The following is a 25,769-nucleotide window of genomic DNA, read 5'->3' on the forward strand; positions in this document are numbered from 1 at the left end:
AGGGAAGGGGTACTCGGTTATGTGCTATATGGAGCGGACGTGGTGCGTTGCATATTGAGATGCCCGCTTATATACAGCCGTCGTCATGACGGCAACACCCCTGGGCACGATGGTGGCGAGGGGTGACCAGGACACAGCAGTCTTCAGTGCTCCACGTAGCTATTACTGATTTATTCTAAATCCAGGTGTGGAGGCGAAGATATAACACAGCAAGCATGATGTCAAGCAAGTAGAACAGAAGCCAGAACATTGAATAGAAATCACCAAAACTAAAGGCTGATAGCCCCGAAACGACAAATTAACAATCCCGAAAGTTGGACCAGCGCCACTTGATCTTGAAGTTTCTTCGTTCACGAAGTCACGCGTTAACCAACTGAGCTATAGGGGCGGACTTAATAAATTAAATTTATCTTTTTTTCAGTGTTAATTAGGTATGAGGTCAAATTTGCCTCGTATCCTACAGTAACCTATATAAGCTCCATACGGAAAAGTAGGGCCACCTTAGATGAATTTTCGATGTTTTTTCTGAAAGTCTACACAGTGACAGTGGCATACTGTAGCCTACATACCTTGGTTTGGTTTTGAATCTTTATCCTCGGACTGACAAATCTTTGATAAGTTATTCCTGGTAGTTTCGCATAGCCTACTTGTAGAGGCTTTTTGACGCAGGGCCGGTTACCGAGATTGGCAGAGTGAAGTTTTCCGATTGTTGAAGTGTTGTTTCCGGGGTATTCCGGGTTACCGCTGAATGGAGAGCAGTCTTGAAAGTGCGTTGCTCAAGCGCACACCCCGAGAGCCGAACCAGCGCCACTGAGCTAACTGGGCGGGCAGACAATAATAACCTTCGACAAATAAGATATTGAAATTCTTCTGTGGTCATGAAAAAAGAAAAAAAAATGACATGAAACTTCAATTTCACGTAAAAACTTGTCACTCAAACTTTACGAAGAAATTCAGTTTTAATTTTGATTTGTTTTTGTATGCTTCACATAAAAATTGTTGCAATTCGGTGGTGGTATCCACGTTTTTTCTTCGTTATTTCAGGAAAACTTTCGCAAGTGCTGTAGCCTATTAGCCTATAGCACACAATCACTAATTATATTGTTGGTTGGTCAATTCTTGGTCGTTGGTTTGAATCTTCATCCTCGGCTTACTCAGTCTGAGAATGCAGATTCAAACCAACAGTAGTTGTTTTTCAATCTCAGTGGCGAACCCTTTTTATTCAATGAAGTAGTGTGCCTGCCTCTGCACACTAGTGTGTATGAATGTGTAGTTAGATTTACTGTGATGGGGTGGTGGCTGACTAGATGACTGCTTATGGTCTTTCGCTACCATCCTGATTGCGCCATAATCTAACCAACAGTTGTACAATGCATTGTTTTGACAATTACATTTTACTCTGATTATTTGTTAATATATGGCGCTGTTAAAACAAAATAAATTGACTTGACTTGATGTCGCACAAATACCAGGTGTGCATCTTGATAGTTATTGTTGACATAACAAGAAGCTTAAATGGCAACACTGCTGCGGTTGCGATTTTGCAAAAGTAGTAAGTAAAAACTTAATACGATCGGCATCAGCGCATACAGTAAGGTACCGTATCTGTTGAAAGAGATAAATAACTTTGTTTGCCAATCAGATTCAAGACAAGTTTTCAACAACCAGGGCCAGATTTAGAAAATGAAAGGTCCTAGGCTACTGTCCATTTGAGGTCCCCAACCTCCATCCGCCACGATAGCTCGGTTGGTTAGCGCGTGACTTCTGGAACGAAGAAGCTTCAAGATCAAGCGGCGCTGGTTCGACTGTCGGGGTGTGCGCTTGAGCTACGCACGTCAAGGACTGCTCTCCATTCAGCGGCATCTAATGGATGGAATAGTTCCCCGGCAACAAGACTTCGCAACAATCGGAAACTTCACTCTGCCAATCTCGGTGACCGGGCCTGCGTCAGTAATTCAAAGCCTCTACAAGTACAATACTCGTTTCTATGACTGATAAGATTAATTGAATATTTATCCTCGGACTGGGAAAGCTTCTTGTAGAGCTTAATCCTGGCAGTTTCGCATACAGTAGGCCTATTTGAAACAACCACAAACACGATACAATAGCCTAGTGAATAGGCCTAATTAGTGGTAGCCAGTACGGATGTAGCCAGCATAGAATTTCAGGTGGAGGAGAATAAGTATTATTAGCACATGTCAGTGAACCCAGTAATGTAACATCTCTTAGAAGGGTCTGGAGGGGAAATTTTCAAAAAAATGTCTTAAAATTGCTCATTCTGAGCGTACTTTTAGCCCAAATCAATAGTAAAACACTGTCAAATGATTTTGTAACACAGTGTAAAAAGTTTATTTAAATCACATCAAACTAAAACAGCTGAAGGAATGAATAGTGGTTGGTTTAGTGGTAGGCTTTAGTTTCTCAATAAATTTGTCTTTCGCAAACATACAGCGAAGTAGGCTACGTATTTTACTAATGTTCTAATGTTCATATTAGTTTTGAGGTCTAGGTTACTTGTTTGCTTGAGATTTCTGTGCTGTTATTTGCATCATGCCGAGTTGTGAGACCTGACACTGACAGTATACCAATATTTATCGACCAATAGCTTTAAAAGCCTGTTAGTCGGTGCATATATAAAAAAAAAATTAAAGCCTCTGCAAGTATACTGCCAGGATTAAGCTCTCAAAGTAGCTTTCCCAGTTTGAGGATAAAGATCAATCAATGTTGGAATGCAAAATTGGGTTGATTGCTGAAAGAAAACTGTAGCATTGATATTGTAATGTGAGAAAACTAAGGCTGCATACCAGGCGCGGATCTATGGGGGGACCCAAGGGGCCTGGGCCCCCCAAAATTTTGTGAGAAATTATTGAATGGTTTGATATGCTTCTAAACAGCTGATATTAGTCCCACAGCGGACTTACAACCCCCCTTTGGCACGCGTGCGACGTCACGATATTGAGAATGATGCTTTCAGTCTCCATGTCTCTAAAACAATGCCTAATTTTAAGCGAAACTGCATTAAAAGAGCGAGTTTTGCCAATACCAAACATTCAAACATCTCAGCCAAGAATTAGCAACAGGAAAGCATAGAGAATTAACTTTATTACCGAAAAAATGCCAAAGAAAACATGATCTTATCCTTTTGCTATGCTACCGGACAGCACCATTTCACAGGAATATTTATACCTATATTTTTGTTGAAAATGCTCTCAGAATGCACCAAATTCAAAGTAATTTTTCAAAATTTTCTGGGGGGCCCCCCAGACCCCCCGCCGCTGGGTGTCGCCTTTGGCGAACACGCCGTCGTGCTTCTCCCGCCGGCCGTCAAACCCTCCAAATTCCTGGCTACGTCACTGGTTGTTCATATCTGTTTTTTTTCTTACTTTTTAATTCATTTTCAAATTTTCTGGCCCCCCCCAAACAAAACTCCTAGAAACGCGCCTGCTGCATACTGTAGTTATGCAATACAGGAATGGAAAAGCTGTCTGTTTGTGATGAATGCAGTTGTCCAAATATGTTTGTGGAATGATTTTTTCTGAAAAAAGGCAGTGCAGTTTATTTATTTTTTGGCAGTGGCTATTTGACCGGCGCCGGTCTTTGAATCTGAAACACTATTTGACCTGAATCTGAAACACTGATCTGAAACAATAGGTTGAAGTGTGTGAATATTGAATAGTATTCAACCAAGCGAAAGCTGTTTATGGTTTTGTGACTTTCCCTTAACTTCACTATTTTCTAACCCTTACCTTCAGGGTTAGATGAGGGTTTTGGTAGGGGTTAAAAACTAGTCAAGCAAAGGGAAAGTGGTCAGGAAACAAAACAGCTACTTCACCCTGTATTTTTGCTTGATTCCAATCTATGACATCATGATATCTATGATCAGGGCGGAGACTTGTACAACAGCTTCCAATATTGTTATAAACTAAGCAAATACTAAATCCATTGCTCAATGAACCCCCTGCATGCGCCAGTTGCCACTACCTATAGTTGTTGGCCGTTGTCAGAATATCGTTGCTTTGTGTGGCATTTTTTTGCAATGCAATGCTGTCAGTTTGTCACTTATACTTTTACAAGTTTTAATAAAATGTAATGTAGTTTTGGCACTTCTAAAGTAAAATAATATTCTATTACCGGTAAGCAACCTTAGCAAAGTTTATTATCTTTTTATTGGCCCCTATAGCACACTGAAGTCATAAAAATTATAATTATTTGTCGATCTAGCTTGCTTGAAACTATAGCCTAAAGTTATTGTAGGCTGATGGTGCAGACATTTTGATTTATTTTTGTGGATTTTGTTCCTGGTGGAACATTTTATTCTACAATAATGGTGTTTGAATCAATCGTTGTTGAGTTGATGAATAAGTATCTGGGTGAATTTATTGAAAATCTTGACTCATCACAACTGAAACTTGGCATTTGGGGAGGTACGCATGCTCTTTATTTTCAACACAGTAGTCAATTTTAAAAAAGAAATCTAAAAAATATGTGTCAGTCGGTAGTAAAATGGCAACGTGAGTTTAATAATAGATTTATCTAACCAGTGCTTGAGATTGTGTCTTTCAACCATGTGTGTTTTTTTTTCAGGTGATGCTGTTTTAGAGAACCTTCACATTAAAGGAGATGCATTGGTAATTTAAATATAGATCAAAACATAGGCTATTGCATATTATTACATTATAAAAGATTTGCTGCTTATAGTAGAATATTTTTTGGTGTCCAATCATCATCATAATCCATCGTCGGTTTGTTCCCCACTAGTGGGGGTGGCCGATTGTTTCCGCGCAGCAATTGTCTTAATCCCTTTTCTCCATTTCACCCTGTCCCTTGCATCTTCCTCCTTCAGTCCGACTTTTTTAAACTCATCCTTCACTTGTTGTTTCCACGTTCTTCTTGGACGACCGCGTTTCCTCTTCCCATCCACCTTTAGATCTAGTGCCTTTCTAAGAAAACTTCCTTCCTCCCTCCTTATCACATGTCCATACCATCTTACTCCATTTGCCCTTGCCAGTTGGTCTATGGTCTCTCTCATCTCTAGCATATCCAACAATTCTTCAGTCCTTTTTTCCCTTCTCGTTTTCCGGAATGGCCCGTTTCGGTGAGTCCGATTCGGTGAGTCCGATTCGGTGAGTCCGATCCCTTAACGGGGGATTTTTTCAATTTTTTTTTAAAATTATCGGGTACCGTAGCCTAATTATCATTGCCGTTTTAGAGTTAGGGGTTTGGGGTTAGGGTTAGGGGTTAGAGGTTAGAAACTCACCGAATCAGACTCACCGAATCGGACTCACCGAATCGGACTCACCGAATAGTAGCAGACCCCTCGTTTTCACCCCACACATTGCTCTCACCATTGACCTTTCCGTTCTTCTCAGGATTGCCAGTTCACTCTCTCTCAATACCCATGTCTCGCTACCATATAGCATTGCAGGCCGCACACAGCTCCGATATACTTTTCCTTTCATCCTTAGTGAAAATTTTCTGCCATACAACATTTCCCCACATTCCCTGAACTTTGCCCAGCCCAATCTTGCCCTTGTTGTCACCGCTGCTTCACATCCACCACTTCCATTTATCCGATCACCCAGATAACAGAAGTCTGTCACTGTTTCGATGCCATGGCAGAACTCATCATCCATGGCATCGAAACAGTGACAGATGAATTGTGATAATTTTTAATACTAATGATTTCTGAATAATTAAAATTAGAATAATAATAACAATAAAAAGTGTTACTGTTACTGGTTTATTGTAATGCATTTCTTGTTTTACAGAAAGATTTAAATTTGCCAGTGCAAGTTAAGTTTGGATATGTTGGTAAGAAAGCATTGTAATTGCAGTTTGAAAATTATGCATGCTAAAAGTTAAATGGTTTATCAGCTGCCTCAAAGATGTGGTTTTGGTGTCACAGGAAAATGAAATGGGAAATCACCACGTTTGTCTATGCTATAATACAGGCCTCTAATCTCCTTTATTTTTACTTTATCTGTAAACAATTTTTTGGAAATTCTATGGTTCATATGTAGATGGATATTTGTTAAATGTTAAAATTTATTGGTATGTATTGTACAGCGTGTGAATAAGTAAATCGACAATTGTGTGAAAATATCCTTTATATTACAGGAAAGCTTACTTTGAAAATACCATGGAAAAATCTTTACAAGGAAGCTGTTGAAGCGACTTTAGACGGCTTGTATTTGCTTGCCGTTCCTAATGCAGAGATCTCTTATGATCCAAAAAAAGAAGCTCAACGTAAACAAGATGCTAAACAAGCGCAGCTCAAGTCCATTGAAGAGCAACAGTTAAAAGCAAAGCAAGGTTTGTTTCAGCATAATATGAAGCAGGTAGTAATTAAATTCTACTAATAACTGACCTTATTTTATCAGAAGAATGCAATTTGGAATATATGCTTTGTTTTTGTTCTTGAAGAGCACTTTGCCATACTTATGTGCATTGTTGTACACTTATTCTGGTTATTCCTGTTTATATGAAATTCAGTGTATTTGAAAGTTACTGTTTAATTGTTCTTTTCACTACCAATTACACCTACACAGCAATTGCTGCTAACCATTGTTGTAATTTTTAGGGCCACCGGAAGAGAAAAAAGACAGTTTTGTTGAAAAGCTAGCAACACAAGTGATAAAAAATCTTCAGATTCATATTCGCAACATTCATATTCGCTATGAAGACAAGGTCTGTATAGTCGCTTTTAGCAGCATGATCGTTGCTAACTTCACGATGTAGATATTAACGACCTGTTTTAGCCTGATGCTGCAAGTTTGCTGTGGTAATAGCAAATTGCATTAGCTTTCGGAATACAGTTCCCTAGTCATGTGCTATGACGAATGGTGTTGAAGTCAGTGAGTCGTTGTTTCATGCTGCTCTTTTGTTTGGCTTGAGGCTGCTGTCTGTTGAGTTTCTGTGTTATTAGGCGTTATTACGTTATTTTTGTCGTGTTTGAAGGGCGACAATAATCCGAACCCTGCCGGCTACAAGATTGCCCACTACGGAACGACAACATGTGTAGTTGTGTACCACCAAGAACTGTGTTTACAAGATCATATGCAAGAAATGCAGGGAAAGCTACATAGGCATTAGGCAGCACGATCCGCCCACTCCACTTCCGCGTAAAAGAACACCTTAGCTCAGATAAAAGTTTGATTTGATCATCAACAACAGTGCCTCGCCGACTTTGAATATACAATCATTGCCTGAGAAAATGGGGTCTGCTACTATTCGGTGAGTCCGATTCGGTGAGTTCCTAACCTCTAACCCCTAACCCAAACCCCTAACCCTAAAACGGCAATGATAATTAGGCAACGGTACCCGATAATTTAAAAAAAAAATTGAAAAAATCCCCCGTTAAGGGACCGGACTCACCGAATCAGACTCACCGAATCGGACTCACCGAAACGGGCCATTCCGGAGAAAACGACGTGGTACAATGGCGCTTCAAAGAGGCTATTTTCATAAGTAGACTGAGTCCAAAGATCAACAACCGTGCTGAAAGGGAAGAAATGCGTCACCTAATCTATTAATCAACTGATTCAACAAAAATTCACAGTAATAACGCCTAACAACACAGAAACTCACAGACAGCAGCCTCAAGCCAAACAAAAGAGCCGCACGAAACAACGACCCATTGACTTCAACACCATTCGTCATAGCACATGACTAGGGAACTTTCACATGACTAGGGAATCAGGCTAAAACAGGTCCTTAATATCTGCATCATGAAGTCTGTATAGATAGTTTTAATTATCAATTTATCATGTTTTAAATGTGCAAGATAATTTTGTTTAATTCAATTTTCTGAAATCAGTACAAATTGTCTTTTTGTTGACAGTTGTTTGGCGTGTTAGGTGTGTAGTTTTAATGTAACACAAATAACATGGTTTGCAAAGTTTTTACTACATTATTTACTTTCTGGTATGTCACTTTAGTTCAATTCTATACATCTTTCTTTGAACATGCTCGTCGACAAGACGTGCAAAATCTTCCCTGGCATGTTATACTTTTCAGGTCACCATTAAGAATAAACCATTTTCCTTTGGAGTCACTCTCCATAGTCTCAGTTTCGAGGTAAGGAATATTATCATATGTACTAATTTGTACTATCCATATCTAAATCGTTTCCTTATTTCATTTGAGACAACTATCGTTTTGATGGGTTGATATCTGGATTATCATTACAAAATCATTTTTAAGTGTAAAGTCTACTAAAGGTTAAGATCTTGACTGCCATTTAAAACGTAATGGCCCGTTTCGGCGAGTCCGATTCGGCGAGTCCGATTTGACTAGTCCGATTCGGCGAGTTCCCTATTCGGCGAGAGCCTTTTTCGGCGAGTGCCCTATTCGGCGAGTTTTTGAAATTTTTAAAAGGAAATTATCGGGTACCGTAGCCTAATTACAATTGCCGTTTTTACATCGTTTTAACGTCGCTAAACGTTGAAATCGTGCAGAAACGAATAAAAATAAAATGTTTGAACTACCGTATTATTAATTAAAATTCGTCATGTCAGTTCAGTTGTTTTTATTTCTGACCATCATATGAAAAACAATACACGTCAACATAGCAAAGGTAGAAGCGACAAAACGCGAACGTTAAAACGTGCTTGAATTCGTCATGTCAGTTCAGTTGTTTTTCTTTCTGATCATGATATCAAAAACAATACACGTCAACATAGCAAAGGTGTAGAAAAAGGTAGAAGCGACAAAACGCGAACGTTAAAACGTGCTTGTGACCGAAGTAAGTTATTCAGTTGAAAGAAATTTGGCACGGTCGCAATTGTTTTTGATATGATGGTCAGAAATAAAAACAACTGAACTGACATGACGAATTCAAGCACGTTTTAACGTTTTTTAATTTAATAATACGGTAGTTCAAACATTTTATTTTTATTCCTTTCTGCACGATTTCAACGTTTAGCGACGTTAAAACGATGTAAAAACAGCAATTGTAATTAGGCTACGGTACCCGATAATTTCCTTTTAAAAATTTCAAAAACTCGCCGAATAGGGCACTCGCCGAAAAAGGCTCTCGCCGAATAGGGAACTCGCCGAATCGGACTAGTCGAATCGGACTCGCCAAATCGGACTCGCCGAATAGTAGCAGACCCCATTTAAAAGAACTAGGATTTAACTTTCTTTTATTGCTGTTTGACCATCAGCTGCATGGCCAATGGTGAGAGCTGAGGCATGAAGTTCGTAAGAAGGTCGGTTAAACATACATTCTGAGCAGGGTCTGCTACTATTCGGTGAGTCCGATTCGGTGAGTCCGATTCGGTGAGTCTGATTCGGTGAGTTCCTAACCTTTAACCCCTAACCCTAACCCCAAACCCCTAACCCTAAAACGGCAATGATAATTAGGCTACAGTACCCAATAATTAAAAAAAAAAAATTGAAAAAATCCCCCGTTAAGGGATCGGATTCACCGAATCGGACTCACCGAATCGGACTCACCGAAACGGGCCATTCCGTTCTGAGCAAGCATTTTGGCAAGGTATATACTCAATAAAATGCTTGGACAGGCATGAAGGTGGGGTTCTTTGTCTCATTGTTGTTGCCTTAATCTGAATTTTCTAGGATTTGTCATCAACCTGGATACGATTAAATAGATATTACATTTAGTTTTTATATTTGTGCAATTTCAGACCACAAATGAAAAATGGATTCCTACTTTGCTTGACGAATCCATCAAAATTATATACAAGATGGTTGATCTTCAGTGTTTGTCTGTGTATTGGAATCCTACACCTCAAGTTTTTTTGTCTGGTAAATATTGCTTATTTGTTACTGAAATTGCTACCTTGTGGTCACCAATTTTGTAACCATGCTTTTACTAACCAACTCAGATTTGATCGACCCAGTCCAGTGTTTGTCTAATTGCGAAGTTTTTGTGCCGCAGATTCCCCACGAGAAAAGCAGCTACAGTTCTTCAAAGACACAATTTCTAGCCTTTCTCATGTTCCGACTGGTTTTAATTACAGTAAGTTAGCACAAATATTTCACTGTGCTATGTTTAGGCTACTGATCAATATAAACTTAAAGAAAACGCCATTGAAGGTGTGTGGCCTATTGCCTGTGTGTGAAAGTAACACAGTATGAAATTGTTATGTGCTGCGAAAGCAGTGTATTTGAACAACATTAAAGGAAACAGTATTGATAAAAATAAATCTTAAATGCAATTATAAACCCGAATCCGTTTTTTTTTTTTAGTTGTAAAGCCTATAACTCTTCAAGTTCGTCTGCGGCTTAATCCTCATCCATTCAGCGATCTCTCCACTCCAAAGATTGTCCTTTCTGTGCTCCTCCAGGAGATCGGACTTCGTGTGCTGCACGACCAGTACCACGGGATCATGGAGCTTGTCGAGAGCATGGATCGTATGGTGGTGAACACCCCGTTTCGTAAATACAAGCCTCTCGTCCCGCTTTCAGGAAACGCGTCATCATGGTAGGTCGAAACTTAGTGTTTTGGAAGTTTCACTGCAACCAGTGCAGAGTACTTGTTCGCGGACGATGATTAAAAACACATGTGACGTGCTAGAAAACTGCTACATTTGCCACTATTTTAATTATTCAAAGCACATCGTTGAAGTTAATGCTGGCTGTTTTTTTGCTTGTTTTAATTCAGACAGTTTTAACTCTTTTTGTCTTGTTTTAATTGCTTTTCTGGTATATACTTAACAATCTGTCAAGTCTCAAGGCAATCAACGTAATGCCTTGCTGGTGTGGATAATAGGCATTTGGCAGAACAATTTACTCATAACTGGTGGTATGTTTGCACTACCTTTGGTAAGCCTCTTTAATTTTAAATTAGGTCATAATTGTACTTGATACAGTTCACCATCGTTCTTGTTTCGGTGGGCACAAAGCCAAGAAACTGATGAAATGTTATGTAACGACGTTTTCTTGCTTTTGTTCATCCCCGGCGGTGTGACTTTTTGTCAAACCGTTTTGACACCCTTGAAGAGGTGTCATGGTATTTAAATCGTCCCTGATGCAAAATATTTTTGTTTTCTTGTTGCGCATGTGATGTGATTGTCACACACGAGTGATTTCTTGAAAAGCTTGCGCGTGTTTTCTAACAACTTTTGTTCTTGTGCACTTGGGAATATAGTTTGCAACTCTATGCTAAGTTCTAATGGGTTTCTTTTCAATCTACAACTTTGTAAAAGATTTTCGCTGGCCAGGTAAGGCACACGTCTAACCAATGATCAGTTTTTCATGTCTCTTTTGTATGCCTTTCTTCACCAGTGAGACTAAGTACGAAATAGCTTTTGATGCGCATGCATCGCAATGCCATTTTCACGAACATTTGAAGAACGAATTCGCTTATAAGCTGAATATAGAGGCTGGCCATGTTAACTTTATGCCTAAAACCACGCCCTGTCTGCACAATCATTTTGTTGACTTTTCTGACTCATCTCATGAGCGCAGTTCTAGTTTGTTGATGCAGCAGTTTATATTCTGCATCTGTTGCTAAACTTTCTTCTACTCCTAAAGCTTATCGATTTTGTTTAACGTACATAATTTTTAGTGCTACAATGTTTTTTCACCGCGAACCCGACATAGACCGATCCCTCGTCAGTCAAATTGTGTAACTGAGGGATGGTCGTTCTAATGGGTTACAGCTTGACCTAAACTGTTTTCGTTTGTTTCTTTGGAACTTTTGCGAAATTGCTTGCCCGTACTAAGTTCCTTGGTGTCGTTTTCTCTCGGTGCATATCATTTCGTTTTGTTTGTTTGCGCACGCAACAGTTGTAGCAAAAATTGTAAATGTTCTTTCTGACGTAATATTTCCGTTATTAAGACATAACGCGATTGCTTTAATTTCAAAGAGAAACTAAATGTTCAAGGAATTTCGTGTCAAACAACTTATAAATTTAATAGGTTTTTCTTTGGAAGACCTTCATGATTTACCCTTTGTATTTGAAATTGTAGGCAGTATGAGAGTTATGTTATGAATAGTAAAAGTAATGTTTGTTTCTCGGCAGCCGCTTGTAGCAAGAATTGACAGCGATAGACACTGTGTTTCGCCCAAGAGCTCTTCAGTATCGCACTACTAATTCTTGCCACGAGGGATCGACAGCCGCTTTTACCAGTCAGTTGAGTGCTTAAGCCTTGTGCTGATAGCAGGAAAGAACGCTCCTTCCTTCACAAAAGTCATGTTTATTGTACGCTGGGTTTCGTGCTATCGATGTCATCACACACGATCCACACTGAGCACCAATAGCCAACACATAAGTTCATTTCAAGCTATCTAGAGGCCTACTCATCTTGCAATTGCTGGTGTGTGGCCAACTCGTGCGCCGAGAACGATCACAACTTCTGCATTGACGTTACAATGGCTGCAATCAAATTTAATTGTATGGTGATTCATTTCAAGTAAAAGCCAGTGGTTTGTACTCTTGAGATGTCCATCTAATGATTATTACCCTATTCTTTCAATAGCTTTCGTTTTGATCTCTTTGCAACTTTCGTATTTTTCATCCTTCATGTGTTCATGTGTAACATCTTGATTATCATTCTTCTTTAATCATTTCTTTTCCACCTTTTAGTGTATCTCTAAACATGTTATTAGAATACTCATGTTTGGGTGTTGTACGCGACATCAAAGTTAAGGTAAACAAATTATTATCATTATTTCCTATATGTTTTTGTAACAATGTGTAGGTGGAAGTATGCGTACAAAAGTGTGTTGTCAACCGGAGTGGTTGTCCTTCCTGGAAAATGGTCATGGACAAAAATCAAAGCTCACAAGCAGAAAATCAGGCAATACAAAGCTGCTTACAAAGAAAAACTGCTTCAGAAAAAGCCTTCTCAGGTGTGTGGCCTGGTGTCGACGTTAAAGATCTATAAAAATATTCAAAGCGACGATTTGTACGTGTCATAGCGACAAAGCTCATAATAAAATGACTGAATGCTTAGATGCAAAACCATTTGCCAGAAAATACCTGACAGGCTGTGTCTTATCGGTTTGTTTCTAGCTATTCCACCGGTGGTACCATCATGATTAAGATTTTTTTTCATCAGAATACAGTATCTGGTAACTGTGGTTACTGGTTACATCAGTATATTAAATTGTATTCGTGTATTAAATCAGTGTATCAGTGTATTAAATCTAATTGAATTGATACATAAACCTGTACTCACCGACTCTGACAATCGAAGTGATGTATTTATGGCAAACAATCTTAAATGTAATTTAGTAGCATACCACAATGAATTCAGCTAATTTTTTAATTCGTTATTTCGTTTAACAATCTGCTTGTTTGTCCTGGCCTCGGATGTCCGTTGATTAAATGTTGGTTTGAAGAGCAATAAGATGTAAAAGTACGAAGAGTCTTACCCATTGAGAATAGGTTACGTTCCGCTTGATTGGTTTGCTTGACCTTTCCTTGAAGTTAGTTACTTTGAATTTGCTGTTTAGACTCGTGTTTCGTAATGGAAAGACAGAGGTCCGTAGACGATTTCTTACATTGTAGCTGCACCCGTGTTCTGTCGACTTGATTTTTCTGGTACATTCCGAGCTACCAGAGGTTTCCAATTTTTACATGGTTACAACATCAATAGACGTTGAACTGATGACCGGCAGCTTTTGCGAGCTAGGTTAAATTAAACTGATTACCAAGATGGAACGGGGACCGTATTTCTTAGGTTTAAAATGTCATAACATGACTATTTTAACATATTATATTTTACAATAAAGTTAATATTTAACCAGTTATGAGTACGAACGCGTAGCTAGTTACGGTATCAATTATTATATCTAGCTGGGCACAAATTTTAGTTTGAATAAACCAAAACTTTTTTGATTGGCAAAGTGAGCATCTTTTGCTATTTTACATGCATATTCCATTTTATTATTTCAGATTATTATAGACAAGCTGATTGCCATGGAGAACGATTTGGATGTTTTTAATATCACTCTTGCTCGACAAACCGCTGAAGTCGAGGTAGTGTATGTGAGATAAATTACTTCAACATGATTTTGTATTGGAACCACTTTCACATTGTGCCACAGAGTCTATGCTCTCGAATAGTATATATTGCAGGCTACTACTAACCTGTGGAAAGTCAGCATCTTTGTTGTTTTTTTGTACCATGCTGATAATAATCGAACATGTTTTTTAGCTTGCGAAAGCTGGTCGTCAGATTCGAAGCAAGCAGTCCGTCCACCAACTCCAAGATGAATCGAATAAGGGAGGATGGTTCGGTGGATGGTTTAGTAAGAAAAAAGAGAAGGAACCCGAAAAAAAGAAGGCGACACAAACGGGAGAAGCAGAGAAAAAAGGTGAGCGTTTCTGCAACCGCTACACATTACACAAGGAATTTGGAACGATGTCTTTCACCAGGCATGTGTCAGTATAATCATAAAATTTGTTGGCTTAGATCTGCTGTAGACCCAGAGTGTCAGTTGTGCTAACTGTCTAAACGTCGGAAATAAATCCGGTTATTATTTTCAAAATGCAGAAGAAGGCGAAAAATTTCATAATTCCAATTATGTTGCTGTGAGAGGTCTGAATCTTGTAAATAATATTGTTTTCATTGACTCGTTCAACACAACAGATGTTCACGCTTAACTGTTATGCTTATTAATGTTAAGTGTCGAAAGCTTCGCCTCTGCATATTGTTTTTGTTTTTCTGGTTTTATTCCAACTTCAAGTGGGGTCATCAGTGCAGATTGCTGTCATCCACATCAGTCTATCAACAGCATCTTTTTCTTTGACTTCTTCTGTTTCCGTATCTTTTGCTACATAGTCTCTCCATCTTCCATGTGTAGTTTTCATTATGATATTAATTTAACTTTTAACTTTTTTTTTAATGTGTAGTTGTCATTTGCACCAAAGTGCGAATGGCTGATTGACCATGTGCCAAAGACAACCAATGTAAACACCTTTAATGCCACCCTTCTCATCTTGTTGTTTTAATCCAGGCCTGGACAGTGTCATGACACCCGAAGAACAGAAAAGCTTTTTCCTCGCCATTGGCTACTCAGAGAACGAAAAGATAGTCGACACATCCGGCTTTGAGAAATCATACGTCGGACTCAAGCTCAATGTCGATCTTAAGAAGGCAAGTTTTGTTGATCTCGTTTTCTGTTTGCCTGAACTAATCCTCGACTTCCAGCTCACTTGAACGGAACACGACGAAACCAAAACATTGAAGTTACTTTTATCACGTTGTTGTGACTTTCTCAGGTCTGATTGGTTGCGGGGGTCTGCTACTATTCGGTGAGTCCGATTCGGTGAGAGCCCTATTCGGTGATTTTTTTTGAAAATTATTAAGTTCCGTAGCCTAATTATCATTGCCGCTTTTACATTGTTTTAACGTAGCTAAACGTTGAAATAAGACCCTAACCCGTAACCCCTACCCGTAACCCCTAACCCTTACCCCCTAACTCCTATCCCTAACCCCTACCCCTAACCCTATAACGGCAATGATAATTAGGCTACGGTACCCAATAATTAAAAAAATCACCGAATAGGGCTCTCACCGAATAGGGAACTCACCGTTTCGGACTCACCGAAACGGGCCATTCCGTGGTTGCGTTAAGGCTGCGAAATTTGCTGTATACCTTTCTTGTGTGTGTTACCATCTTGCCTTAAATTCTAAAACACGAAATTGCACTTTCTTGTCTTCATTATATTTTTATTTTTAAAACTGGTCAAACATAATTGGGAGTAGTAATGTAAATTTAATGTACGATGCATCTCTGCGTGTGTTCAGGCTCGTCCGCTTTTGGCGAGAGCAGCCCAGACTTACACGAGTGCTTTATTGTTGGCTTGTGAATGATGCGGTGACTGGTTGGTGTCGATAGACAGTTGACAGTCAAGTCTAGTGTGTATTGCACATCATCGAGGTCTTACTTTGGCAAACTTCCCATTACAATAATACTTCATGTTTTTAGGTTTCGGTTGAACTTAGTGACAAAGTAGTGTCGGACAAAGATATTTTAAGTCTCGGACTCACCAATGTTTCTGCAGTCGTTGAACAGAGACCGTCCGCTCAAGGATTAAGGTAAATAGCAGTTTCTGAATTTCTGTAACACAAGCAAGACAATACTTTTTTATGGCCTAAAAAAGATCTTTTACAAAACTTTAAGCAACGGATTTTAAAATAGCTGGATTTGAGCGAATGTCTATTATGTATTATGAATCATTGTGTCATGTTCCCGTAAGCAAAGCTCGTTCATGTTGCTAATTGTAAATGACCCATTTACTTCCTGTGTTTAGAGTCGCTGCCCACATTAGTTCATTTGCAGTCGACGGACTCGCTCAGGACGACTCAGTACCTTGTTTGGTTTCATCGAACACAGGAGCTTCAAACCTTTCTCTGTAAGTTGATTCTGGTTGATTTCATCGTGTTCTAAACATCGTGTGATGTTTGTCAGCTTGTCTCATTTCCTTTCTCAGCATACCGCACGCATTCTCCACCGTTGTGCCGACTGCTCGCGGTTGCAGCAGGATGCACAGTTTTCACTGTGGGTGGATGCAACAGTTTCTTATTAACCGTTGGTGATTGTTTTTCAGAACTGAGACTCGGCATCTACTTACAGTTCTCTTTGAGCTCAAACCGTTGGACGAAGCATGCGACCAGAGGATTGTTGTGGATGCCAAACCACTGCAGATCGTCTATGATGCCGTTAGTATTGCTGGTGTCTTCGATTAAAAAAACAAATTTGCCATTTACACCTTTTTGACGTCACTGGATGTCGAAACTATAAATGACAGCTGGCTGAAAGACTATGTTCACAGCAGTTGTTTGCTGGCTGAAAGACTATTTTGCTGGCTGAAAGACTATGTTCACAGCAGTTGTTTTCATCTATATTTATAGATGAACTTGTTAATCGTACAAATGTAAAATCTTATGCAAAGTCCCCAATTTATTTTCACCAAACATGTGGCTGATATATTCGACAAGTTAAACCTGCAAATATTACACCATTTCAATGTCTGATGACATTGAAACGAGGTAAAAAGTGTAACTCTTGTTATCTGGGTGACAATGATGAAAATGAACAATAGGAGTAGTGACTGGTGCAAGAAAACACCTCGTTTAAACCTTGTTTAATGTTTTTTTTTTTTCAGAAAACCATCAATTCCCTCATAGATTTCGCTAAGCCTCCAAAAGACGTGCAGCTACAACAGTGAGTTATGAGTATGCACCAGTTAGAAAAAACAACAGTTAACTCTCGCAGATAACAAATCAAAGCTTATAAAAGCACACTTTTAAAATTTCATGTGTCTGCTCGCCAAGCATCAAATCGAAAACATGGTTAATGGTTATGGTACTTTAAAGGGGCACACCTACTTAGAAAAAATTTTCTCGCCGTCCTCGCATTTTACATTCTTCCTCATGCATCATACATTTAAACCCACACAATCTATATATTTTTGGAAAGCTTATGAAATTTGTAAACTGTGTACAGTCTTGAATTTGTTGAAATATAATAAGTTTACCTGATTTTTTAGCCCTACTAGCCTTCGCAGACATTTTTTTTTAAATGCTCCATTAATTAATGGCTCATAACCCTCCCCCCCCAAGCATTGCTGTAAAATTTCAGAAAAATTGGATAAGTGGTTTGGACGGAGTTCAGAGTTGCAATTTTGCTAACGAAAAATATGAATTTGAAAAAATCAGCATATGTTATTCTTACATCATGAAAGAGTGGTAGAAGAATTGAGTGACCTAAAGGTAGAGTGGCCCAAGTCGAAAATCTTCATTTTGAGTAAATCGACTTCAAAGTTAGGCACTTTTTTTACTATGAAGGTGAAGTTGAATCTATCCAGTGAAGTACAGGGAATAATTCATATGACTACAAAAAAATTTTCGGAAAATTGTGTCGTCATATGACGTCACGTTTTTTTTTTATTAGCTTTTTTTATACTTGGGTCACTCTACTGTTTGCTTTCTTTAGCGAAAAAAGTGACCCAAGTTTAGTTGGTTTTGCAAAAATTCATAATTTCCCAACAGTAAACTGGCCCATCTAAAAAAATTCGAATAAAAAAAAATAAATAAATGCATGTTTTAATGAAATTTTATCCAGTGGATAATTGCAACGCATATTTTTGGATTGGGGCAGGATAAATTTGACTTACGCTTAATATAATGAATCGTTTGGCAAGCAACTGGTACCAAAAATTTCCGTAAAAACGTTTTTACTTCAAAGTTCAGTATGCTGATCTAACTCATGACATCATCAAAACTTAATGATAAGCAACCATAAATAAAATGGTACACGGCATCTGGGCGAAACCCTCTTGGGCGACGAACCATGTGGGCGACGGTAGCGAAAGTTTAGCCGTTTAAAACGGTGGTGACCTATATAATTTATCTAGGTGCTTTGCACCGTGTGGTTTATCGTGAAGCTTAAGAGAAACCCATAAGAAAAGAGCTAAACAAAGACTTCCCAAGAGGAATGGCCAAAAAGTGGTTGACGTCAGTTCTGAGCGCTCCTTTCCCGTTATCGAAACTTGTCAGTCGCAATACCGATGCTGATGGTGCATTCTGTTGAAACATTTTTCGATATAAGCGACAGGCAGCAGAATCATCTGGCAACCACTGCGAAGTTCTGATTCTGTGTGACTTCAAGTCTTAAAATGTAATGACTGTCAGTCACAATATGTTCTGTAAACTGCTGATGCGCCTACGCAGCGTCTAGAGCAGCAGTTAACTTTTTGCCTTGTCAGCACCACCTTAAAATTACCAACCAGTTCTCGCACACCCTCCTAGGATTGGCTGAAAAGTAATACGTAGTCACCTACAGTTCGAAATTTTTGTTGAAACCTGGTAAAACAACTTTGTTTCTTACGTCATATTATAACAAACCTTGATAATTCAGCATCCCCGCACCGCCTAGGCACAGGTCTCGCACCCCTTAGTGGTGCGTGCACCCCTAGTTAAGAGCATTCGGATTAAAAAGTATCAGTTGACGTTCAGTAGCAGAGGACACAGCTTGTATTAACCACACGCAAATCAGTAGCTTTTACTGCAGTAAATGATTTTATTTTAAGTGCCCACGTTCATTATAGTTTAAGACTTGAAGTCACACGGAATCGGAACTCTGCAGTGGTTGCCGGATGATTCTTCTGCATGTCGCTTATATCGAAAAATGTTTCAACAAAATGCACCATCAGCATCGGTAAAGTTTTCAATGCAAGTGTAAATGACAATATTTAAAACCCGGTAGCATGGAGTGAAAATGGAAAGCAATATTCCAGCGGTTCAAGGATAAACCTTATAAAAACTGTCCTTGCCCTGTAACCATACAATAATCACATTAAATTTCAGTATGGGCTGTTGGTATCAGCTATTGTATAATGCGAATAAAGAACCAACAGAGAGATGACAATTAAGTTTTATTTTGTTGATGTTGTGGAATTTATACACTCATAACATTTTATGTTATGCATGTTGACTGGTAATGATATTTTGTCAATCATATTGCTTTGTGTATGTATGCTACAACATGCACTGCCTTAGCTTGTTCAAAGTTCAACACGAATCCTGCGCTAAATTGGAAAACTTTCACTATAGATAAGTCTCTAGTTACATTCCCGAATCACCTTCCAATTACTTGTTCCAGATTATCATTGTGTGAAAGCTTTCTTAGCACACCACCTCACAATCCCAAAAATCTGGAGAAAAGCTTTAGTAGTTGCGATCCCTAAGCCTCACAAGTCACTAGAGGACCCAAGGAGTTATCGTCCGATATCCCTACTCTGTGTTCCTTTCAAAAAGTCTGGCTGATCAATGCCCGCGTCAACTCAATCATCAACCCGCTCCTTCCAAAAGAGCAAGCTGGATTTCGGCATAATCATATGGTTCATATGATTATGGAACTTGTCAGGAATCGAAGCTTCACCCTCACCACCGGCAACTCACGGAGAAGCAGACCGAGACGTCTGAAAAACGGCGTCCCACAGGGATCGGTCCTGGCTTCAATTCTTTTCAACATCCATACCCAAGACCTGCCAACCACAGTCTCCGCAAAATGCGCTTATGCGGACGACCTGGCAATTCTCTACTTCACAAAGTCGTGGGAAATCTAGAAGACACCTTGAGCCAGGACATGCAAACCCTTTTAGCTTATCTCCAAAACTGGCGACTGAAACTCAGCAAAACCAAAACTGTGGCAGCAGCTTTCCACCTGCACAATCGGGAAGCTTATCGTGAGCTACATGTTCAGAACAACGGAAAATCCCTGTCCTTCTGTCACGAACCAAAATATCTTGGGGTGACACCAGACAGATCGCTCACGTACTGCCACCATTTGGTGTCACTGCGTAAGAAACTGACATTCCCGCGCTGCGCTACTTAAGCGCCTGGCAGGCTCCAGCTGGGGGGCGAGGGCTGACACTTTGCGTATAGCAGCCTTAGCCCTTGTCTACTCTTCAGCAGATCATGCACCTGTCTGGTGCACAGTGCTCATTGCCATAAACAGCGCCCTGCGCACAGTGACCGGATGCCTGCGTCCCACACTATTGGAAAATCTCCCCATTGTCGCTGGCATCCAACCTGCTGAGCTTCGTCGTGAAGAAGCCACTCTGTAATCTGTATCTCTGTCGAAGGGCACTGGAGCCTAACCACCTTCTCCACAACAAGATCTCTGCTCTCCCAAACGAGCACCCCGTCGACTGAAATCAAGACACCCATTCGTGCCAGCCGCTCAACTTCTCATCAACGAAGCTGATGAACAAGACATCTCTGCGGCTACTTGGGCGGACCATAAATGGAACTCTTAAAGGAAGTCGAGTACTACCAGAATCCATTCGTTCATTTCCGACGCCGACACACGCCCCATTGGCCTGACACTACAAAGACAGGCATGGGTGCGCCTCAACCGTCTTCGTACGGGCGTCGGGATTTTCCGCTTAACCATGCACTAATGGGGAATGGCCTCTTCCCTCTGCTGTGAATGTGGTGCCGAGGAACAGACCGCAGACCACATCATCAATGACTGTATCATCTTCAATAGTACGTGGTCTTTAATAACACTGAGCAGTTGAGATCTTTCCCTTTCCGCCATATACAGTACAACTATGCTTAGGTTCTAATCAGTAGACACTGTCTAGTGTCTACAGTATGCCTGTAGGCTGCACGTGTAGGTCTTCGTGTCGGCTGCATAGCCGAGTGGTAAGAACATTGGAACGGCAATCGAGAGGGCGCCGGTTCGACACCGCTCAAGAGCATGCAGCTGTGTCTGCGGCAGGACACTTAAAAGGCATGCCTGAAGGTGGACACGAAGATTGGCTTCCTAGCCTTCCCGTCCACTTAATCTAAATCTTCAACCACCGGGTGAAAGCCTGGATACGACAAACAAAACAGTATGCCTGTAATATAACAGTATAATCTTGGTGCGCAATGACCCTTAGTATTCCTAGCGTTTGTTCTTTGCAGTTGCACGTGGAATTTCAGCGTCGCGAACACACTTGCTCGTTCGTATGCATTATGACACAACAATGCAGAGACAAATACCCATTGACTTATTGTGGAACAGTACTGCAATGCTGGATTTCCGACAAGTGTCATTATTACCATGCCAACTCAATTTACTAAGTTGTGGAAGAGTATACTGTTATTACAGATGTTCAGCTGTTATTGCTTTTGTAATTTTCTTCACGTATTGCAAACCAAGTAAATGTGGTCCACTATACTATTGGTTAATTTTGATAACAAATACAAACCAAGTAGACTTGGGCCGCTGTTGGATTTGTAATTTTTTTCAGTGATGAACCAAGTTTACTTGGGTCATATTTTTTTCTAACGATAGAACTTCCCAATTTTCCCAAAAAAATTTCGCATCTTTTGTTGTTCCTATGGAAGCAAAAACTCATTTTCGGTCCAAGTTGACTTGGGCCACTCTACCTTTAGGTCACTCAATTAACAGCTGCACATTAACCCATACTTTTCAAATTGAAGTCAAAAGTGGTGACTTAGTGGCCTCCAGGTACATAAAAAAGTAGTAAGTTTAAGTATTTTTTCACAAAAATCAGGTTCAGAACTGCCAGGTACATTTCTAAAATTGCAATTTTAAGGCATAAAGAGTTCGAATATGACAAAAATAATTATTTAGTCTAAATCTTTATTAAATTTACTATTTAAATCAACTAACATAGAACATTTGATAAAAATTTGTATTTTAAGGAGGTGTGCCCCCTTAAACAATAAATTGTGGAGCAGTCTCTTTTGTTGCTGCATTCTAAACATTGCGTTGCCTCCTGTGATTGAGACGTTCTCAATGTAGCTATTTGATGGGCGCTTTTCGAGATGATGTATTATTACTCCTAGAGCAGTCACATTTCATGGCGTTGAAGTAAGAATGATATTTATTATGGTTGAGAAAAGAACACCAGCTCATAAAATCATTTCTTTTTTCATTGATGCATTCAGTCAACGTTTTATCAATGTTACAATGTGAAAGAAATTAATTTTGTTCCTAACTCACATTCACACTCATATCCGACGTTGTATCGATGTCACGTTGCATTGTGGCAGATACCAGTCTGATCGTGTGCGGCTGTGCGCTTGCTTTTGCTTTTTAAAGCGATGTTCTCATTGATAAGTGATCGCATCTGCGTTCATGTCCATCAAAACCTGGCGCTACCGGTCATATACAGCTAGCGATGGTTGTTTCACAAAAGGATAGAGTTTGCAACCCAGACAGTAAAATCGGTCATTTTCACATTGATTGAACCTGGTTGAAAACGTCGTCGTACAATTTCAGGCTTCGGGCGGTTGCCGCTTCGGCTTATGACGACATCAAAGAGCAAACAGCCACCGGTCTTCAGCACGTGATGGCAACAAAGAGCGTTGTGGAAGTCAAGATCGATTTGTCGTCTTCTTACGTTGTCATTCCACAAGGTGGAATTTATCAAAAGTATGTAGCCAACAGCTCAAGCTCGTGAAGAGTAATTTTGCATTTGACCACCTGAGCTGAGTATTTTCTTTAACTCAGGTCTTCCGGTGGTTTTCGACCTGTTTGTAGTTATGGATTCTTGCCATAGCATGATTATTTGATTAAGTCTGCTCACAGGGCCCAAAGTGAAAATTTTTCAAAATTACCCCCAGCCCATATACAATGTATAAGTTTTATTGTTTAAATTTAAGTTGTATTCTTAAAATTAATGGGTTAACGCTGCTATAAAGTTTCTGTAGACTCCTTTTGTATCCGTGGATTCTAGGTTAGGACATCTGCTTTAAATTTATTGACTTGATCGATTTTTGCAGCATCACCAGGCACACTTTGTTTTCATTCTCATCTCTGTCCTTTTGTAGGATCCTTGAATGAATTCTACTCTACTAATTTTAAGACACTCTTGGGATTAGAAGGCTTTTACTCAAAACTACGTCTGTTCACGTAATAGCAATGTCAAAGTTACAACACACACTGAGTACCGTATGCTGTTTGTGCTTGCGTCTTAAGGTCATGCTACAATATCACATCATTTCCCATAAAGCATCGACGCAGAAGACTGCTGTTTGAATTCAAAATATAAAAGAAGATGCCGTTATTGTAGTGAAACCGTATCAATAAGTTAGATAAGTTTGCGAACGTGGCTGATTTTATTTTACTTTAAGAGAAAGTGCTAGACTTTTTAAAGTCTTTATGTAGTATGGTAAATCATCATACTTCTCTGCCTAGCCAACAAATCAGTCATTTTCACATTGATTCAACGTCTGCATATGATAAACCAATGTAAAAAATAACTCATTTGCTAGCTGGGTTAGTCTCTGCAGATGTTTGATCGCCGCAATGCGTTGTTCTGTTTGTATATGAAACAATTGTCAGGATTTGACACGATGCGGACCCAACAAGGGCTATGAAGAAAATTGAACGTACAATTGACTTTATAGAATAGATGCTACCCAGTTTTTCATGTCAAATCTTCCGTTGTTTAGTGACGTCGCTTGCCTGGTGGTTGACTTGGGAGATTTGTCCTTCCAGAGTGTTAACAAGGGAAGAGTGCCATTGATGAAACATAATGTAAGTCGACTTGCCAGGAAGGAGCATCGTTGCTGTTGGTGACCACGAACTCCTCAATGAAACCTATGGCTTCTTAGCTGCTGGGATACTCTAACGAAACTACTTAGTCCCGCTTTCTGGTTAAGCTTGTCAACCTCTTATTTTGCACAACTTTAAGTGCTTTAATATAAATGCATGATGATATGCTACCTATGTTTTTACACAATCCTTTATTCCTGGTTTTGCAACAATAAGTCTTTTTTGCTAGATTGTTTTTTTATGGCGTGAGGCGCGTTTTATTTTATGCAAAGCGTACTTTCGTGCATGTGTTGCTTTGCCGAAAAAAAAAAAATCAGCCTACAATGCACAAATGTTTGCAGAATTTTTTTCCTCTTGCATGTTGAATTGTTGATCTCTTATGGTTTCAGTATTTTAGCTTGTTTTCCGCCAAAGCTTTTGATGCAATGATAAATCCATCTTGCTTCACTGCTTAACGGCGACTTCTGACGTTTTCTTGCTTTGTTTTTATTTAGATTGCTTTGTTTTTCGTTCATCGCTTGCAGCAACTTCAGTTAACTTTGTTTCATTCACTTTTCAGTTTGAAATAAATTTGTTTTTGCACGTCATAGAAGGCTCCAGCGCATGCATGGACGAAACAAGTGAAAGTGGTAGGTGCTCACCAAGATAACAAAATTTAACTTTGTTACGTAAACTCAATGTCAATCACAGTTTGAATCGATCCAAAGAAATGTGATTTTGCTTTTGACATTTCTGTGTCCAGTCGGAATGTAACAACACTTTCTCTTCTTATTTTGGAAATATGAGTCAGTTATCGTTTCCAACCAAAAGAATTTTAGTTGTTTTCTTGTTTGTTAGCCCATTCAACTTCAGCCCCAAACTGCACGCAGTTTAAGAACGACAATTTTTGTGAGAATTAGCCATTTTATGAACGTGATCAGTAGATTTGTAGCAAACTCAACTTTGTAGCAGGTTGCTCTGTTAAGTTTTTTTTTTTTTTTTGGAAATCAAAGTTTATTAAGTAGGTTAAGTGTTTGCTACTCAAGTGAAATTCTTTGTCGAAATTGAACTGTCGACTTGTTGCTTAATTGCCAGCCACAAGCAGACGGTGATGAAACTTTTCTTTGAGTTTAGGACGAAACATTGGATCTTGAAGAGATGCGCTCGAACGTTTACGACAGTTTTCAAATTGATCTCAAAAAGATTCAACTCTTGTTTGCGAGAAAAGGTTTGTGCGTTTCTTATGACGTAGAAGAATGGCCATATATCAAACAGTTCTACAGTATCTCTGTTTAGATTATAGTTTTTATTTTTTTTAAGTTTGAGGTTAAGTAGTTAGTTTCTAAATCGTGACAGCCATTGACCGAAAATTTTAACACAGATATGATGATGGCTACAATTTGTACACTTGTTCGAAAATCTTAGCTATATTTGAAACAACTTTTAAAAGTTCTTCAGTGCTTGATTAGGGGAATCTTCGGTAGTTGCACAACATCTTTGTGATTTTTGATTGCCGAGAAACTCCAACGACTGGATTAAAACAACTTGATAATGTAAGTATCTGCTGGTCATCTCTATATATTATTTAGGCGAGGACTGGAGGTCTGCTCGTCTTGAGCAAAACTCTTCAATGCTTATTTTGCAACCACTCAACGTATCTGCGCTGCTGCAGAAATGCATGGTCCTGAACGACTCAGCTTTGCCAAAGTATGTATGTAGTGTTGTATGTTCTGTGTAACACTTAAATTTCAAGTGAAACTGCGACGTTATGTAATCACAACAAAAC

At 39.3% G+C, this 25,769-nt stretch overlaps 1 protein-coding gene across 1 annotated transcript in view; it reads left to right on the forward strand.

Moving 5' to 3' along the window:
- Positions 1-4,301: 4,301 nt before the first annotated feature.
- Positions 4,302-25,769, forward strand: part of LOC145778628 (intermembrane lipid transfer protein VPS13A-like) — a 51,886-nt gene continuing 30,418 nt past the window's right edge. The window contains exons 1-21 of the mRNA XM_082590157.1: positions 4,302-4,424; positions 4,585-4,628; positions 5,769-5,811; positions 6,118-6,312; positions 6,581-6,687; positions 8,017-8,076; positions 9,648-9,768; positions 9,902-9,982; positions 10,213-10,447; positions 12,670-12,820; positions 13,869-13,952; positions 14,131-14,290; positions 14,933-15,072; positions 15,908-16,017; positions 16,233-16,334; positions 16,530-16,641; positions 17,088-17,146; positions 22,727-22,879; positions 23,902-23,986; positions 25,118-25,211; positions 25,573-25,690. Coding sequence (XP_082446283.1) covers positions 4,325-4,424; positions 4,585-4,628; positions 5,769-5,811; positions 6,118-6,312; positions 6,581-6,687; positions 8,017-8,076; positions 9,648-9,768; positions 9,902-9,982; positions 10,213-10,447; positions 12,670-12,820; positions 13,869-13,952; positions 14,131-14,290; positions 14,933-15,072; positions 15,908-16,017; positions 16,233-16,334; positions 16,530-16,641; positions 17,088-17,146; positions 22,727-22,879; positions 23,902-23,986; positions 25,118-25,211; positions 25,573-25,690 — 2,354 coding nt within the window. The 5' untranslated portion in view covers positions 4,302-4,324. The remainder of the gene's footprint in view (positions 4,425-4,584; positions 4,629-5,768; positions 5,812-6,117; positions 6,313-6,580; positions 6,688-8,016; positions 8,077-9,647; positions 9,769-9,901; positions 9,983-10,212; positions 10,448-12,669; positions 12,821-13,868; positions 13,953-14,130; positions 14,291-14,932; positions 15,073-15,907; positions 16,018-16,232; positions 16,335-16,529; positions 16,642-17,087; positions 17,147-22,726; positions 22,880-23,901; positions 23,987-25,117; positions 25,212-25,572; positions 25,691-25,769) is intronic.

The sequence above is a fragment of the Aplidium turbinatum genome, chromosome 10 (genome assembly GCF_918807975.1).
Source record: "Aplidium turbinatum chromosome 10, kaAplTurb1.1, whole genome shotgun sequence".
Taxonomy (NCBI): domain Eukaryota; kingdom Metazoa; phylum Chordata; class Ascidiacea; order Aplousobranchia; family Polyclinidae; genus Aplidium; species Aplidium turbinatum.